The 16,296-nt window shown below is 45.9% G+C and overlaps 1 protein-coding gene across 1 annotated transcript in view; it reads left to right on the top strand.

Moving 5' to 3' along the window:
- Positions 1 to 16,296, top strand: part of Cyfip1 (cytoplasmic FMR1 interacting protein 1) — an 83,824-nt gene that overhangs the window by 43,689 nt on the left and 23,839 nt on the right. The window contains exons 11-16 of the mRNA XM_042056073.1: positions 530 to 647; positions 4,025 to 4,147; positions 5,465 to 5,590; positions 11,240 to 11,406; positions 13,136 to 13,283; positions 14,704 to 14,857. Coding sequence (XP_041912007.1) covers positions 530 to 647; positions 4,025 to 4,147; positions 5,465 to 5,590; positions 11,240 to 11,406; positions 13,136 to 13,283; positions 14,704 to 14,857 — 836 coding nt within the window. The remainder of the gene's footprint in view (positions 1 to 529; positions 648 to 4,024; positions 4,148 to 5,464; positions 5,591 to 11,239; positions 11,407 to 13,135; positions 13,284 to 14,703; positions 14,858 to 16,296) is intronic.

The following is a 16,296-nucleotide window of genomic DNA, read 5'->3' as shown; positions in this document are numbered from 1 at the left end:
AGTAAGCTCAGCTGCGAAGGGTCTGTAGCTTACCATTACAACTTACTATATGCACACAGTCTTATTTATTGTACATTCCACATGGATTTGTTGAGTGCTTATACCCATAACCAACCGGTATTTACCACTTAGCTATGATTTAGACATTACATTTCTCCCTCAGGGGACAGGAGATCTCTCCTAGTGAAAGCTATGTAGTACATCCTTTGGGTTTTGTAGGCCACAGGCGGTTTCTGTCATCGAATGCTCCTAGCCCCACAGGGTCTTTCTCTGCAGCAGTTGGTGCTGTCCTAGGCACTGCACTGGTGCCTAGGATCATACAGGGTCTTTCTCCACTGCAGTTGGTGATGTCCTAGGCACTGCACTGGTGCCTAGGATCATACAGGGTCTTTCTCCACTGTAGTTGGTGATGTCCTAGGCACTGCACTGGTGCCTAGGATCATACAGGGTCTTTCTCCACCGCAGTTCGTTATGTCCTAGGCACTGCACTGGTGCCTTGGGTCATGCAGGGCTTTCTCTCCATGCCCAGGTGGACCTGCACGTCCTCAAGCAGCAGCCCGCAGTACAACATCTGTGAGCAGATGATCCAGATCCGGGAGGACCACATGCGCTTCATCTCTGAGCTGGCACGCTACAGCAACAGTGAGGTACATGGCTACTGCACCGTGTAGGCTGCACCAGAGCCACATAGGCACCCAAAGCTTTGCTTTTATTCTTTTGCACTCAAATATTAACGTTAATTGGTTTTTAAAATGTCAGTGTTTTAAAATTTATTTCTTTAAATTGACCAAACCTAAATAGGGGAAGAAGATCCCTCAAACCCAAACCGAAATACTCAAAAACAAAGCAAAACCCTCATACTTGATGAGACAGTGTGGGTTCGCCTTGTTTGTATTGGCTAAGCTGTATGGAATAAAGCTTTGCATCAGGAAAGCACGGGAAGGGCTGGGACTGGCAGACACTTGAGTAACACTGCGTATGACTGTTGCGTGTCAGCTTCAGTGAAAAGTGGGATGGGGAAGAGGGAGGGAGGGGAGAAAGGGAAGGGGCAGAAGAGGGAGGGAAAAGTGAACCATGTTAGGGTTTCCCAAAGAACAACTCAGGCAAGGATGAAGCAATGGAAACAGAAGGAGAGGGAGACCAGAGAGGGTTACTGATCTGCAGGCCTTGTCGCCTTTAGAAGGGAAGTCAGTTCCCAGGCAGAAGCTAACTGGAGCCTCAAGGTCAGTGCAGGGAATCCTCTACCCGTCTGGATTGGTTTCATTTTCTCTGCCAGTTAAAGAATTAAACGCAGGGGGAAATCCAGCACAGTGGGTAGCATCAGGGGATGTCTCAGACATAATCAGCCAATGGAAAACACTTTTTTTTAAAGATGGGGACACACAGAGAGAGACCCACAAGGCACGGGGGAAAGACTCCCTACAAAGCAGCAGAGGGACTCTGAAGTTGGTTTTACTTTAAGAGGTGCAGATTTTGAGGGTTCTTGGTGTGTTGGAATGGGGAGAAGGAATCTTCCCCTGTTTAGGGTTGGTCAGTTTCATCGAAGGAAACTGATACACTCACAACTTTGGGTAAATATATTCTGGTCTAGCCTTGAACTTGTCAGCCTGGTCTGCCTGTAGGGGGCCCAGCTGCCAGGTCTTTATCTCAAGTTAGGAAGGCAAGGGCAAAGCAGGCTGTGTGCCACCTTTGCTATCTGTCGGGGGTACCTTTATCAGCTTCCCAGTGATCCGTTTAACTCCTAATCCCTCAGTATGAGCCGTTTGGGAAGTGTGGGCCTGGAGTTGAGTTAGGGAGAGGTTTATGGCGCTATAATGCAACTTCCTGCACAATTCAGTGGTTGAGATTCCACAACTGGAAGATGGTTTACATCTGATGAGCTGTGCAGCCATCATGAAGTCCCTTCGTACCGTTCTTATTATCCCGAAGAAATCTCACGCCCATTGGTAGGTCTCCCCTTCCGCTGACAGCCTAATGCTTGTCTCTGTGGATGTGCGTAGTTGAATCATTTATCCTAAGTGAGTCACACAGCATAAACCCTGAGGGAGGTAGCTGGAGGAACTTCTGCAGTTATGCTGCTGCTGGGTCACAGGTCTGAGTGAGCCTGGGGGTTGCGGTCAGCTTTAGAAGCAGTGTTCAGGACCAAGGAGGATGTAGCAGCAGAGGGCAGGAAGGTCCAGGTTGCAGCTCTGGGTGGCCAATGGCAGGAATCAGCAGGGGGTGCCTGGGAGGGGGCGCGAGGTTATAGAAAATGGCAGATTAAAAGAACCTGAGAGAAAACACAGGCTAGACCCGGAGGACCGAAGGTGAATACCAAACAGCCCTGAGTTTTTTGGTTTTTTTTCTCAGCTAGCATATATACTAATTGCAGGCAAAATCAGAACAAAGAGCAGTAAACCACCCCTTGCGCTGTCCTTGAGAGGAAGCTCAAGTCGGTGCATAGTCTCACACGAGAATTCAGTTAGCAGCCAGCAGCTGCTAATCACTAACCAGGACTGCCTCTGGCTGGTGGACACCAGCGCAGATCTTAATAGAATAATGTACTCTTTCATCTGGGCAAAAAAGTGCTCTTTCTATGGGTTAACACAGACATTACTCACAGGCCTCAAGGTTACTGGAAAAAGCAGAGTAGGCAGGCTTGAACTCAAATGACTTCTTTAAGTCAGAATGACTCCAGATGGAAACTGAGTCACATGAGGGGTCCCACAGCCAAATAAGTGGATGGGTGGATGAGTTGACTGTCATCTATGGGACCAAGCTGAGCGGAAGCCCTTGGGACAGTTGGGCTTTCTGTCCATCTCTTCACACACATGCTTGGTGGTCAAGTGACGGTCTGGGCAGACTGTTTCTCTGGTGGAGTTTGGTATCCGTATTCCAAACCTCCTTACTGTATCTAGGTGAGGGAGTTGAGCTCATTCCTCAGTCTCGGTCTAGTGTGGTCAGATAGGTTCTCATCTGCTTTTCCTCTGTGATTTTGATCTGCCTGTATATTAAAATGGTTTTCATTTACTTCGATAAGTTTATAGGGTGACACCCTTTTTACTTTTAGGGATCAGTGATTTATGTGTGTGTCCCTTGTAAAGGCAGGGCTGTATAGACTTCCATGCCTACCAAATGTCTGCGTCAACCTGTTACTGTGTCAAATGCTCAAAAGTAGAGCCCAATGCTACTTACAAAATGAGATTTATGAGGGTAAGGCACAGCCTGAACAACCAGTTTCTAACGTTGTGAGGCAACATAGATCAGAGCTCAGCCTAGTGTCAATGGATTTGGATTTAAGCTGTCCTCCGACCAGTGTTGTTGAACATCTTTCCGTGTATCGATCAGACAGCTGTACACGCCTTTTGCACAAATGCCTGTTCAGGGCACTGAGCTCAGAGCTCAGCACTAGTGTTTGTCCAGTATACGTGAAGCCCATCTCCAGCACTGTGCCATCAAAACAATTAACAACAACAACAACAAAAACCCAAACAAGAGCAAGAACAGAAAGTGGTGCAGACCTGTTACCGCAACGCTGAAGAAGCAGGCAAAGACCAGCAGTGAGTTCAAGTCTGGCAGAGCTGTGTAGAAGACTCTGATTGCTTTGTCGGATTTTTGGGTTTTGTTTTGTTTTGTTTGCATATGTGACTTTGAAATAGACTCCTAGAGTAGGTTTTCTGGACGCTACGTGACCTTTTCGAGGAGAAAGAGACAAATGTCTGTTCACCCCAATTAGTGCCTTAATGGCAAACCAAAGAAACCATTCTACCGGAGTCTAGTTCATGAACTAATGAGTTTAACTGGGGCGACTTGCAGGAACATGGATGGTTTACACATAGTTACGTACTACCGAGCCTTTAACTGCTCACACACCTGAGGGGACAAGCGGGGCCTCTAGTGGCCTCTTTACACAGCCTTCACGAATGTTCACAGGTCCCCTGAGAGAGGGGGCAGGGGGATGTCGTACCCAGAAAGTTGTGTTGCACGGCAGTAAGGAAGGAAGGTTGGCAGGTTTTCTCTGAATCCCTTTGCCTGTGTGCCCTAGGTGGTCACCGGGTCTGGCCGGCAGGAGGCCCAGAAGACGGATGCTGAGTACCGGAAGCTCTTCGACCTGGCTCTGCAGGGCCTGCAGCTTCTGTCACAGTGGAGCGCACACGTGATGGAAGTGGTAGGCACGGCATTCTCTGTGTGTTTGGAAATTCGAGCAGCTGTTGGTTAGGGGTGCTTTTCCTCCATGTCACATAAAGGGTCTCATCTTTTGAGATATAAATCGGAAAGCTGGCCAGCAGGATCATTGTTTATCTTTCTGCGCCTGTTTGTTTCTATGAGGCAGGGGAAGAGAGTGTGCCAAGGCACACAGGTAGACCTTATAGGACAACTTGCAATGGCAAGATTATTTGCCAGCCACCAAATTTTGGTCATCAGGCCGGATAACCAGTGCCTTTACCATCTCCCTGGCTCTCATTCTCCTGTTTGGACCAACATTTGACTCTCTGGAGTTGTAGCCATTAATATCTTTAAGGTTTAGTAAAATGTTTCTGGTAGCTATGAAGATTTAAATATCTGTAATTTGCATGTGTCTTTCCCTTTAAAAGTCTATTTTAGTCAGATAAACATTATACAATTGGAAGCATACATGGTCATTTGAAAAGCATACTTTTGTTGTAAATACAAATAAATCACCTGAAGTTTTACTTACTCGGCATACAACAACTTGGACATTTTGCCTGGGTTAGTTCTTAAGCCTGACTTATATGACTGAGTGCTGTTTTTTGGAGGTAATAGTGTGTAGTGAAGAGCTGCTGGCAGGCCTGCTTGGCTCCTGGCCGCTTGCTAGCTTATGCCCCGGAATAACAACACACAAATTGTATTCTTTTAAATACTGCCTGGCCCATTATTTTCAGCCTCTTATTCACATCTTGACTAACCCATATCGAATAATCTGTGTAACACCACAAAGTGTTGTCTTACCAGGAAAGATTCAGCATGTCTGACCTGGTGGCTGGCTTCATCGCATCTGGCTTCTCTCTGAGGAGAGGCACGGCGGTCTGCCTAACTTAAGAGAGGCATGGCATCTGACTGATCCTTCTACCTCACTTCCTCTTCCTGTTCTGTCTACTCCACCCACCTAAGGGGCGGTCTATCAAATGGGCCAGGCAGTTTCTTTATTAGCCAATGAAATCAACTCAAACAGAAGACTCTCCCACATCAATAGTGTGTGTTTGTGTATGCGCGCATGTGTATGCATGTGCGTGTGTGTATGTAAGAGACACTTTTAGAAAGCAATGTGTGTGTTTTTTCGTACATTTGTGTGTGTGTGTGCAAGAGACACTTAGAAAGCAGTGTGGTGTGCGTGCGTGTGTGCATGTGTAAAAGACACTTTTAGAAAGCAGTGTGTATGTTTAAAGGCTCACCTCTTGGTGGCCTCAGCCACCGTCTCATCAGTCCAAACTCAGGTGTTCTTTCCTCTCTTTGACTGCTGCAGTACTCCTGGAAGCTGGTCCACCCCACTGACAAGTACTCCAACAAGGACTGCCCGGACAATGCTGAGGAGTATGAGCGCGCCACGCGCTATAACTATACCACCGAGGAGAAGTTTGCCCTGGTGGAGGTGAGCACGCCTGCTTCCTGTTCCCTGAACTGCTTGCTGCTCATGCTGGTGCCTAGCGATGGCAGTGGGGGGGGGGGGGGGGGAATGAGGGGTAGGTGTTGCCAGTCCCCCTGTGAGTGCTTGCCAGTGGACAATAGTTTCTTGAAAGTAGAAAGAGAGGTGATAAATAAATTGGGATTTGGTCTCTACCCCAACAAGAGAGCCACATGGCAGGCTCCGGTTGTTTTCTACTTGTAATGGCTACTAATTCTTTATGTCACTTATGGTCCTCAACAGTCTTGAACTAACTGCCTCCCTCCCTCCCTCCCTCCCTCCCTCCTTCCCTCCCTCCCTCCCTCCTTCCCTCCCTCCCTCCCTCCCTCTCTCCTTCCTTCCTTATTTTTTAAAGTTCTTTTTTTTTCTCCTGGTTCTTCTAATGGATAAAATTTCTTAATTCAGTTTTATGGTTGGGGTGTGTGTGCATGTGTGTGCACATGTCTGCATGAATGCACCGCAGCATATGTGTCGAGGCTCTTATTTTTGCAGTGTTCTGGGGTTGGACTCAGGTAATCGGGTCTGCACGGAGAGCCCTTTTGCCCACTGAGACAGCCCGCCATACACATCTTAGAGTGAGCCTTTTATGGCTCACAGGGAAATATGTTGGAATTTCCCATCAGCATATATATAAATGTCAAGGTCATTTTAGGGAGCATTGATGAACTTCTAATAGAACATCTGTCTATCACTCACTCTCTACCATATATCTCTGGAAATTCTAGATTATTTTCTGTTTTATTTCTAGATATTGGCTCTTGTGGCTGGTACACTTTTGATGTTTCCAAATAACTATTTAAAATGTAAATTTTAAATATTTTTCTTTCTGTCTGCTAACATGTCTAAGCTCATTAATTACAATAAAGTATTCATAGGTTTTTGTTGTTGAGTGGGGGAGTTTTCTACTTATACTGATCACAGAATCCACAAATGGTGTGTCAGCTGAATTTCTGTCCTTCTCTTTGTTTTGTGCGGATTGGTTCTTTGTAAACGTTCTTTACCTATTTTTAAAACTGATTTATTGAATTGCAAGTGTTCTTTATATATTCTAGATACCGGTTCCCCCTTTTAGGCATGATCACTAAAACTCCCCTTCAGTTCTTTTCACCAGCTCATCTTGATTATGCTATGTTATGCTCTTTATGTCTATTCCTGGGTTAGGTTATCTAATGATTTACTTAGTTAACCAAGTAACTTATTAGTGACCAACAGGTAGACCTTCCTTTTTTGACTATCTGTTAGCATTTTTATTCATATATATGTCTGTGCGAGTAAATGCCGGGTGTCTTTGTAGGGGGGTTGTCTGTGGAGCCTGGAGAGGTCTTTACCTCCCTTGAAGCTGCAGTTACTGTGAGCCGCTCGACAGGGAGCTGGAACTACATGTCCTCTGCTAACACTTCCATATGCTCATCGCTACTGAGCCGTCTCTCCAGCTGCAGTCCTTAATATGCAAGGGTATAATCATCCCAAGCTTGTTGAGCTAACTCTTACTATCAAGAACCCCAGCTTTTTTTCTTTCGCGTATGAATATCCAGCTGTCCCCGTGTTTAGCGGAAAGGTAATCTTTTCCCATTGGACTGTTTTGGCACCTTGTTGACTACTGAAGATAAATTGTTGGTGGGAGGATTTAGTTTATTATATTCTATTATTAGAGGGACAGAGTAGAAGGTATATTCTTTTGTGTTTGGGTGAAATGTTCTGTAGGTTTCTGTTAAATCCATTTGGTTTACAATGTCTGTTAGCTCCAGCATTTCTCTGTTTAGTTTTTAATCTGGATAACCTGCCAGTTGTTGAGAATGGGGCATTGAAGTCTCCTGGTATCAGTACGTGAGGATCAGTGTGTAGTTTAAGCTGTAGTAGTGTTTCTTGTACAAACTTGGGAGCTCTTGTGTTTGCAGCATTGAAATCTTATCTTGGTGCATCTTTCCTCTGATGAGTATGTGGTGTCCTTCCCTATCTCTTCTGATCAGTTTTGGTTTGAAGTCTGTCTTGTCAGATATTAAAAGAACTATACCAGCTTGCTTCTTAGGTCCTTTTGCCTGGAATATCTTTTCCCAACCTTTTCCTCTGATATAATGTCTGTCTTTGATATTGAGGTTTGTTTCTCATATGCAGCAGAAGGATGGATTCTGTTTTTCCATCTGTTAGTGTGTGTCTTCTTATTAGGGATTGAGTCCATGGATGTTTAGAGTTATCAATAACCAATGATGGTTAGATTTTGTTGTTTTGTTGGTGGTGGTGGTGTGGTGTGCATGCACAGGTGTTCAGGCATGTGCTTTCCTTCTTTTGGTTTTGCTGGTGTGAGATTATTTATTCCATGTGTCTTCATGTGTGTAGTTAACCTCCTTCCTTGGGTTGGAGTTTTCCTTCTGTAGGGTTGGATTTGTAGATGTTGTTTAAATTTGACTTTGTCGTGGAATATCTTGTTTTCTCTATATATGGTGATTAAAGGTTTTGCTGGGTATAGTAATCTGGGCTGACATCTATGGTCTCTTGGTGTCTGCAAAATGTCTCTTTGGGACCTTCTGGCTTTTAGTGTCTCGATTGAGAATTGGGTATAATTCTGATAGGTCTGCCTTTATATGTTACTTGATCTTTTTATCTTGCAGCTGTTAATATTCTTTTTTTGTTCTGCATGTTTAGTGTTTTGATTATTATGTGGTGTGGAGGCCACATTCTTATCTGCTCTAATCTGTTTGGTGTTCTATGCTTCTCTATCCTTATAGGCATGTCCTTCTTTAGGTTAGGAAATTTTTCTTCTATGATTTCTGTTGAAAGTGTTTAACATTTTCTTTGACCGATGTATCTATTTCCTCTATTGTGTCTTCCGTGTCTGAGAGTCTCTCTTCCATGTCTTGTATTCTCTTATGCCGGGAACCAACAAGCGGCTCTCCATACTACGCTCTTGCCTCTGTTGGTTCTGTTGCATTCCTATAATTTTTCATTTCCAGATTTCCCTCCATTTGTGTTTTCTCTATTGCTTCTATTTCTATTTTCAGGTCTTGAAGAGTTTTATTTGTTTACTTCCACTGTTTGTGTTTTCTCGACTTCCTTTAAGGGGTTTATTTTTCCAGTTGATCTGTTCATTTTTTTTTCTTTAAGGACTTCTATCACCTTCACATCATCGGTTTTAAGGTTGTTTTCTTGTGCTTCTGTGTGCTGGGATATACATGCCTGCTGTGGTAGGATAGCTGGGCTCTATTGGAGACATGTTACCCTGGCTGTTGTTGATTGAACGGTCGAGGTGTTGATTTCTGGATTTGTTGACTGGGTGGTTTGTTCCTTGGCTTCTGTTTCCCCTGGTGTTTTGGAGCCTGTGGTGGTTGTGTGTCGCCGATTTTTCTTGCCCGTTCAGCTGGCGTGTTCACAGAGAATGCCTGCTGGGGTGGAAGGCTGGGCAGCTGGGATGAGCTGGGGAAGGAAGGCTAGAGAAGGTCTTTGTAATCCATGGGGCACGGGGTCGGAGAGGAAAGGGAGACCTCAGGAGGCTTCCAGCCATAGAGCTGGGGATGAGACTTGGGGGATTGGATCTTAGGACCAGTAGGAGAGGTTTGGGTCTGTTTGTCTTCAGTCTACTTATTGCCCTGGGGGGAACTGCTCTTGGGGTTAGCAAGGGGCACCTGCTGGAGTTGGGGTCTGGGACAATGCAGCAGGTTAAGGGAGGGAGGTTAGGCTGCAGCTGGGGTTCTCTGCAGCACAGGGACAGACTGGGGGATTGGGTCTGGGGGACAGAGAGCAGAAAGTCTACAGCCAGCCTGCCTGTTGTTCTGGCAGGTGTAGCCTGTGGCTTTCTCCTTCTGGTACTTAGAGAAATAGTCTCTAGGGAGCAGGTTTCAGCTCAGATTCTTCTTGATTCTTCCAAGTCCTATGCCCAAAGTATGTAATGTCTTAAACAATTGGGAACATATCTTCAAATGAAGGAGACAACCAAAAGCAATAGTTTATATTGAGGAGTTTTTTTTGTTGTTGTTGTTGATTTTTGTTTTGTTTTGTTTTGTTGTGTTGTGTGTCTTGGAATCCCCTGACCAACAACTCAAAAAGAGGTTAATTGTGTATGGCTCTTGCAGGGAGAATTATCACCCCAAAGTACATTACTTCATTTCACTTAAGCATGTGTGTGTGTGTGTGTGTTTGTGTGTGTGTGTGTGTGTGTGTGTGTGTTAGATGTATCTAACTGTATACACCATACTGTTTTCTATTACATTTCATGTGAACATAAAATGACAGGCCCTTTCACACACTCTACTGTTGCTTATCAGTGATTTTCCCCTGTCTCTCTGTACTGCTCTCCCTCCCCTCCCAAGTTAAAGCATCTTCAACTCCCCCACACCTCCCGTTGTTCCCCTTTTCTTTTCCACAGTGCCCGCTGTTCCTTTCTCTAGGGCTCTTCTCTCTCTCGCTCCCTTTTACTGTCTTGGTTTCTGTGGTTGCTCCAGATTCCTGGTACTACCTATATATGGTAATGAATCTCAATCTAATCATGGATATCTTATTTCTTTTCTTTTTCCTTGGCTAATTCCGCTGGTTATCTGTCAGTTTTTATCATTTGTTTACCAAGCAACTTTTGAGTTTGGTGATCATTAATTGGACTTCTTTGATGTCTTATTAATTTTCTTCTGTTTTGTATTTGTGTATGTATGTGTGCGCGCGCGCACACACACACACACACACACACACATTCCTTCCCATTACTTTTAGTGGCACGCTTTTTTGCCATTCTTTGTCTGAATCTGTGATGACCATTCCATGGCTATGACTTCCAGTTTTTGCGTTTCGAATGTACATATTTATGCAAAGCTTGGCCTCACCTTTCAGCCCTCTTTTGCCTCCTTGAGTCTAAACACGTGGTGCTTTCGTTCTTATCCAGTTGTCGTGTAGTTTATTTTCCTTATTTTATTTTACGTGTATGGGTGTCTGTATACCAATGGTGTCCCTCTTGCCAGTGGAGGCAAGAAGAAGACATTGGACTTGGAACTGGAGTTATAGATGGTTGGCTGTCACTATGTGGTTGCCAGGTCCTCTGGAAAACTGCTGAGCCATCTCTCCAGCCCCTGGCCTATGCACTTTTTTTAAAGTAAAAGTTTCTCTCCCCACCCCGCCTCACATGGCAACCCTTTCATGTGACTTCATGGAAATATGTAGCATCAATGGAACTGTTACATAGTTAGAAATTTAATTCTAGACCCTTTCCACGTGTATTAAGTTCATGTCCCATTGTTATTCAGCAAGTGGGATTTAATATACAAACTCTTGCGACTTCTTTTTCCTTTCTGAGTCACGTTCGCATTTTCCTTTCTGAGTCACGTTCGCATTTGCCTTTTGAGTGTGTACTTCTGCATTTGAATCCATCAGGGATGGACATGACGGATAGGTCGTTCTTGAATCAGATGCGGCTGCCCTCAGGGTACTCACGGTGGGATGAGGTGAGGTCAGTTCCAGGTAGGCACAGAGCATACGGAGTCTTCTGCTGTGGGGCAGAAGGTGATGGGACCAGGGTAGCCTGGCACTGGCAAGGACGGGAGCCAAGGAAGATCTGTGAGTGAGAAGGAGACTTCCCAGGCAGTGCAGGAGTGTCCCCTGCCCCCCCTTCAGCCACTGAAAGCTGTGTCCTTACAGGTGATCGCCATGATCAAAGGCCTGCAGGTGCTGATGGGCAGGATGGAGAGCGTATTCAATCACGCCATCAGGCACACTGTCTACGCTGCACTGCAAGACTTTTCCCAGGTGACCCTCAGAGAGCCGCTGAGACAGGCCATCAAGAAGAAGAAGAACGTCATCCAGAGGTCAGCCTCCCTCATCCTCCGCACAGCCCCAAGGCCACGGAGGGAGCTTAGGTTCAGACGGAAGGCATGTCTGCTTTCTTAAGTAGGCTCAGGATATTTCTCTTTTGTTTCTGATGAATTGAGTCTACATAGAATGCGGGGGTCCAATTAGTGACCTGAACAGCAGTCATCAGTTACCTGCTGAGTATTCGGGGTGGGGGGGGAGGGTTTAGAGACCCAGAGTTAAGAGAATCGTCCAGCCACCAGGTGTTCTGGGATATAAGGCCCCACATTCTGCTCTCCCTCTCCCAAATATGTCATCTTTGGCAGTTTTCTTTTAGACTACCCTATAAGTCTGGCAAAAAAAAAAAATGACCTAGATATGATAAATCTGAGAGACTGTGAGAGTTTTTAATGTAAGCTTTATTTTAATGTAAGTTTATTTTAATTTTATATTTTTATATATATATATATATATATATATATATATATATATATATATGTTGACTTTCAAAGAAACGTGTATAAACGAAACCTACCAGAGTTCAGGAATATATAGTGTTTCACTTTAGAGTTACCTGAGATAATATGGTTTTTAGAATTAAGAAAATTCTATACTGCGTGTGCATTCTAATTATAAAAGTCTAAAATCTAAGATGCCCGCAAAGTCAGAGCAAGAGAGAGCTTGTGCTCACAGCTGTAGATCTGCACGTGTGTGTGGTGTTAAGGACTCAACACGGGTCCTTGCACACAGTAGGCATACTCTGCCGCTGAGTCTTAAAGACGCAGAACATTTTCAGTGACAATATGATGCCACAATAGAAACCTGCATCCTGAATTAGATAATTTTATATCCAAAAATACTTAAAATAACATATAAATTTGTCATATGACTATGTGTGTGACTTATATTTAAAGCAAATTCGTATCCTATTTAGACTTATATCTTATCCCCCCAAGAAAATTTACTTATATTCATATCGTCCCAACCCCAAAGAAATGTGAAATCCAAAACCCTTGTTCCAGTCTTTCAGGTAACGATTTTGTTGAAGGCACATTGGATATAGCAGTGCCTGCTCTTGACAAAAGCCAGATCTGTTCCGCCAGCCACTTTTAAAGGAGGGTTTCTCTGTGTAGCCCTGGCTGGCCTGAAATTCATGATGTAGACCAGGCTGGCCCTGAACTCAGACCTGCCTGCTTCTGCCTCCCAAGTGCTGGAATTAAATGCTTGCTCCAGTACCGCTCAGCCGTGGAGTTTTATCCAGAACTTTCCACATGAAGTGACCAGAGTCAACATAAGACATCTCTAGTTCTTGTACCCCACCCTAACAGTACAGCTTGTTAGCAATTGGGGTTACATTTCCAGGGAGTCGAGACACATATCTCTTCTCCTGAGTTATGTGATGAGTTCAGTTCCTGCTGGTGTGCAGGAGCGATTGTCCGCAGCCAGGCAGAACACTGCTGAGAGCCTCTGTTCTCCCTGCCCTGACTTGGCTGCCTGGTTCATGTTCACGAAGTTAAACCTTGTTTCCTGGCTTATTGGTGCAAACTACGTCTTTTGGGACTAGTATCACTTTAAAGAATGCAACCTTTTTTTGTTTGTTTGTTTGTTGTTTGTAAGTTTCATATGAATAGACTCTTGCCGTGTTACGGCAGCCAGAGAGTCCTCTGTGCGTTGGTGGTTAGGTAAAGTGGTGCTGTGATTGCAGAGATCAGAGATCCCCGTCTGATGCCTTGATGGGCCGTTTAGTGTTCTGCAGGCCATCAGGAAGACTGTGTGTGACTGGGAGACTGGGCACGAACCCTTCAACGACCCAGCTCTCCGGGGCGAGAAGGACCCTAAGAGTGGCTTTGACATCAAGGTGCCACGGCGTGCTGTAGGACCCTCCAGCACACAGGTTCTCGTCATCTTTGTCCTAGAACGGAACTGGGGGCGGGGGTGGCAGTGCAGATGGGGCAGGACTGACATAGTGGTGCCTTTGTCTGCGCAGGCAAATCCTGCTCTGCCTGAGGCTTTTCTTCTCTTCTGTTCCTTGCCCAAGTAAATCTAAAACCTTGACTCAGACATTCCTGGGAGTATCTGGTTTCTGCATTTAACTGCACAAGTCATAGGATGCTATTTCTACTTCTGTCTGTGAAATATTTGCCTACATTCCATATTTATATCGTGTTTCCTTTTTGCTTTTTGGAGACAGGGTCTTGCAGCCTAGGCTGGCCTCCAACTTCCAATCTTACTACCTCCACCTCCTCAGTGCTGGGATTATAGGGTGCTCCTCCACACCCATACCACCTCAGTATTTTTACAGAAAGAGGTTTAGCCTCGGCTGGCCCGGTACTCACTGTATCGCTCAGGGTTAGCGTCCAACTTAGCAGTTCTCATGTTTCGGCCTCCCAGAACTACAGGCATATGCCCGCACGCCTCTGTTTCTCTCTCGATGTTTAAACGTGTGACTGTAATTTCCGTGTTAAATCTATAAATGGAGTGTTCCTAAAAAATGAAACGTCGCTCTCGTATGTCATGGTCTAAAAGCCGCCCTTGCTGCCCTTCCTTCCGGTGTATGTAAGCCATCCTTGAGGGGCTTCTCACTGACTCACTTGGTTCTAGATGCTCCTCTCTGCTTTGGAACCTGTCCCCTCCTGTCACGTTTCTTAGAGGCTTCATATCTCTATCACTCCTGTAGAAAGGTACCAGCAAAACACATGGCTGGGTCTGTGTGTAACCGCTTGCCGATCAGGAGCAAGGCTCTCGGCCACTCTTGGGGGTCCGTGTGAGGCATCCACCGCCCTCCGCTCTTCCATCCATTTGCCTGTCCCTGTGTCCCCCTCGCCCCCACCACACCAGACCTGTGCATCGCGTGACTAACGGCTCTCTCCCGCTTCTCCTTCCCCGTCTGTCCGTGTCTAGCTCTTCCTGGTACGCACTATGGCCGAGTCCTTGAGCTCTGCCGAGCTGCAGAGGCAGCTCAAGTCTCTGGGCATGGAAAGGCTCTTGCATGTGGTAAACGCGTTTCTGAGGCAGTCGTACACCTATCCACCTCTCTTAACCTTTGGTGGTAAGACATCCTTTGTTTTTCTTGTTGATGCTTATGGCACAGAGGCGAGCTGCTCCTCTACACAGAGTTCGTCCCAGGAAGCGGCATCTTGGCTCTGCGGAGTCCCAGGCCCTCCGGACAGCCTCTCTCTGGCAGGCTGATTGCGGGCATGGGATTCAGCCAAGGTGTAGCGGAGCAGGTCTTCTTCTGTAGAGTTTTCCCGTTTGTTGTGACTAATGCACCGTTTATATTTTTTCCCCTACAAATACCTCCTTGGATAACACAGCTTTACATGGTGAGAACCATGCTAGAGTCCCTCATTGCAGACAAAAGTGGTGCCAAGAAAACCTTGAGAAGTAGCCTTGAGGGGCCCACCATATTGGACATAGAAAAGTTCCATCGAGAGTCCTTCTTCTACACACACTTGATAAATTTCAGTGGTAAGAGACAGTGCTGACCAGAGTCCGGCCTGGCATGCTCTAACACTGCTAACACCACCCGGGACGCTTCTGCCTACCTTACCACCTTCCTGCCCATCTCTTCATGCACTCACATGGTGCCACGTCCTCACCTTTGTGGTGGTGGCCAGATATCCTGGAGATCCCCTGGGTCCCTTGCCTTCCCCAGCCTCTGCCATGGCCTCTGTAAGACATGGCCTAAACTTAGCAGGACAAGGACCACAGGGCTTTGGTTGGCCCTGCCGAGTGAACACAAAATCAGGATGACAAAAAAGGGAGCTGTAATCTCTTACCTGGATCGAGATCCAGGCATTGAAGAGTAGAAGAAATGGCCCCTCTGGCCCCCACTGCCCAGGTAGCAGGAATGCTCGGAGACAGACAAGTGACCATTTTGGTGACAACCTGCCACTTTGACCTGGCACTGGTGGGTGCTTTCTATCCTCGGCATCTGCCTGTGGCCTCATCACACCGTTCACATCTTCTGCTTAGAGCAGGAGATCTCTGTGCCTTGCCTGGGTGCTACAGGCAGTAAAGAATAACACTGTTCCTGTGAGCTCCGAGAACATAACAAATCTTAATTGTTTTTAGATCTGTTTCTAGTTTTGTATCGGTTAAACCTCTCCCAAATGTGCATGTAATCTTACATCCTAGACACTGGTGTTTGTCCTACAGAAAGGGACATACAGGTTGAGTATCCTTCATCTGAAATGGTTGGGACCAGAAATGCTTCTGTAATGACAGATTTGGGGGATGGGATCCGTGTATAAGTAGTTTCTTATTTTTTTTGCACCTTACGCACACAGTCTGAAGATTGGACTGTTATACGCTGCATGGCCACATTACCGCCAGTTCCAGAGGATGCATGCTGATGTCACAGTCGTTTTAATTGGTCAGCATCTGAGCCAGCTCTGACTGTCCCACCATCTCAGAATGTGACCCCGCCACTAGACACAGTCATACCTTATCATAGTCTCTGTGTCTACGTTTGGATTTCTTCCCACCGCACGAGAAGCGGTATGGGATGTTTTGCTCAGGACACCACATCGTACTCTTAAGAATTCTGAGACTTTGGAGCATTTGGGATTTCCGGTTTTCAGATGAGGGATATGAAACCTGGGGTCCTGTTTTCACTTCTCCTTTTCAAAAGGACACCGTCCCCCAGATCCTGCCGGGAAGGGTCCCTGAGGTCCCTGATGGCAGGGCGACACTGGCTGCCCTGAAGGTGTAGGGTCCTCACTGTCCTAAAGTTAGTCTTGTTAGTCTTGTGTCTCATATGACGTGTCCGGTGACCCCTTCCTGCTTGCATCCATGCTGCATGGCTGGGAGCTAAGCATAGAGGAGCCACATCCTGTGTAAAACCCCTCTCGTTTCCTCTGGACTACAAAGTCATTTTCTGCCCACGGACAATAACCTGGTGTCAT

Source organism: Arvicola amphibius, chromosome 12, assembly GCF_903992535.2.
Source record: "Arvicola amphibius chromosome 12, mArvAmp1.2, whole genome shotgun sequence".
Classification (NCBI taxonomy): Eukaryota; Metazoa; Chordata; class Mammalia; order Rodentia; family Cricetidae; genus Arvicola; species Arvicola amphibius.
Note: the sequence above shows the minus strand (reverse complement) of the source record. Positions and strands in the feature narration are given on the sequence as shown.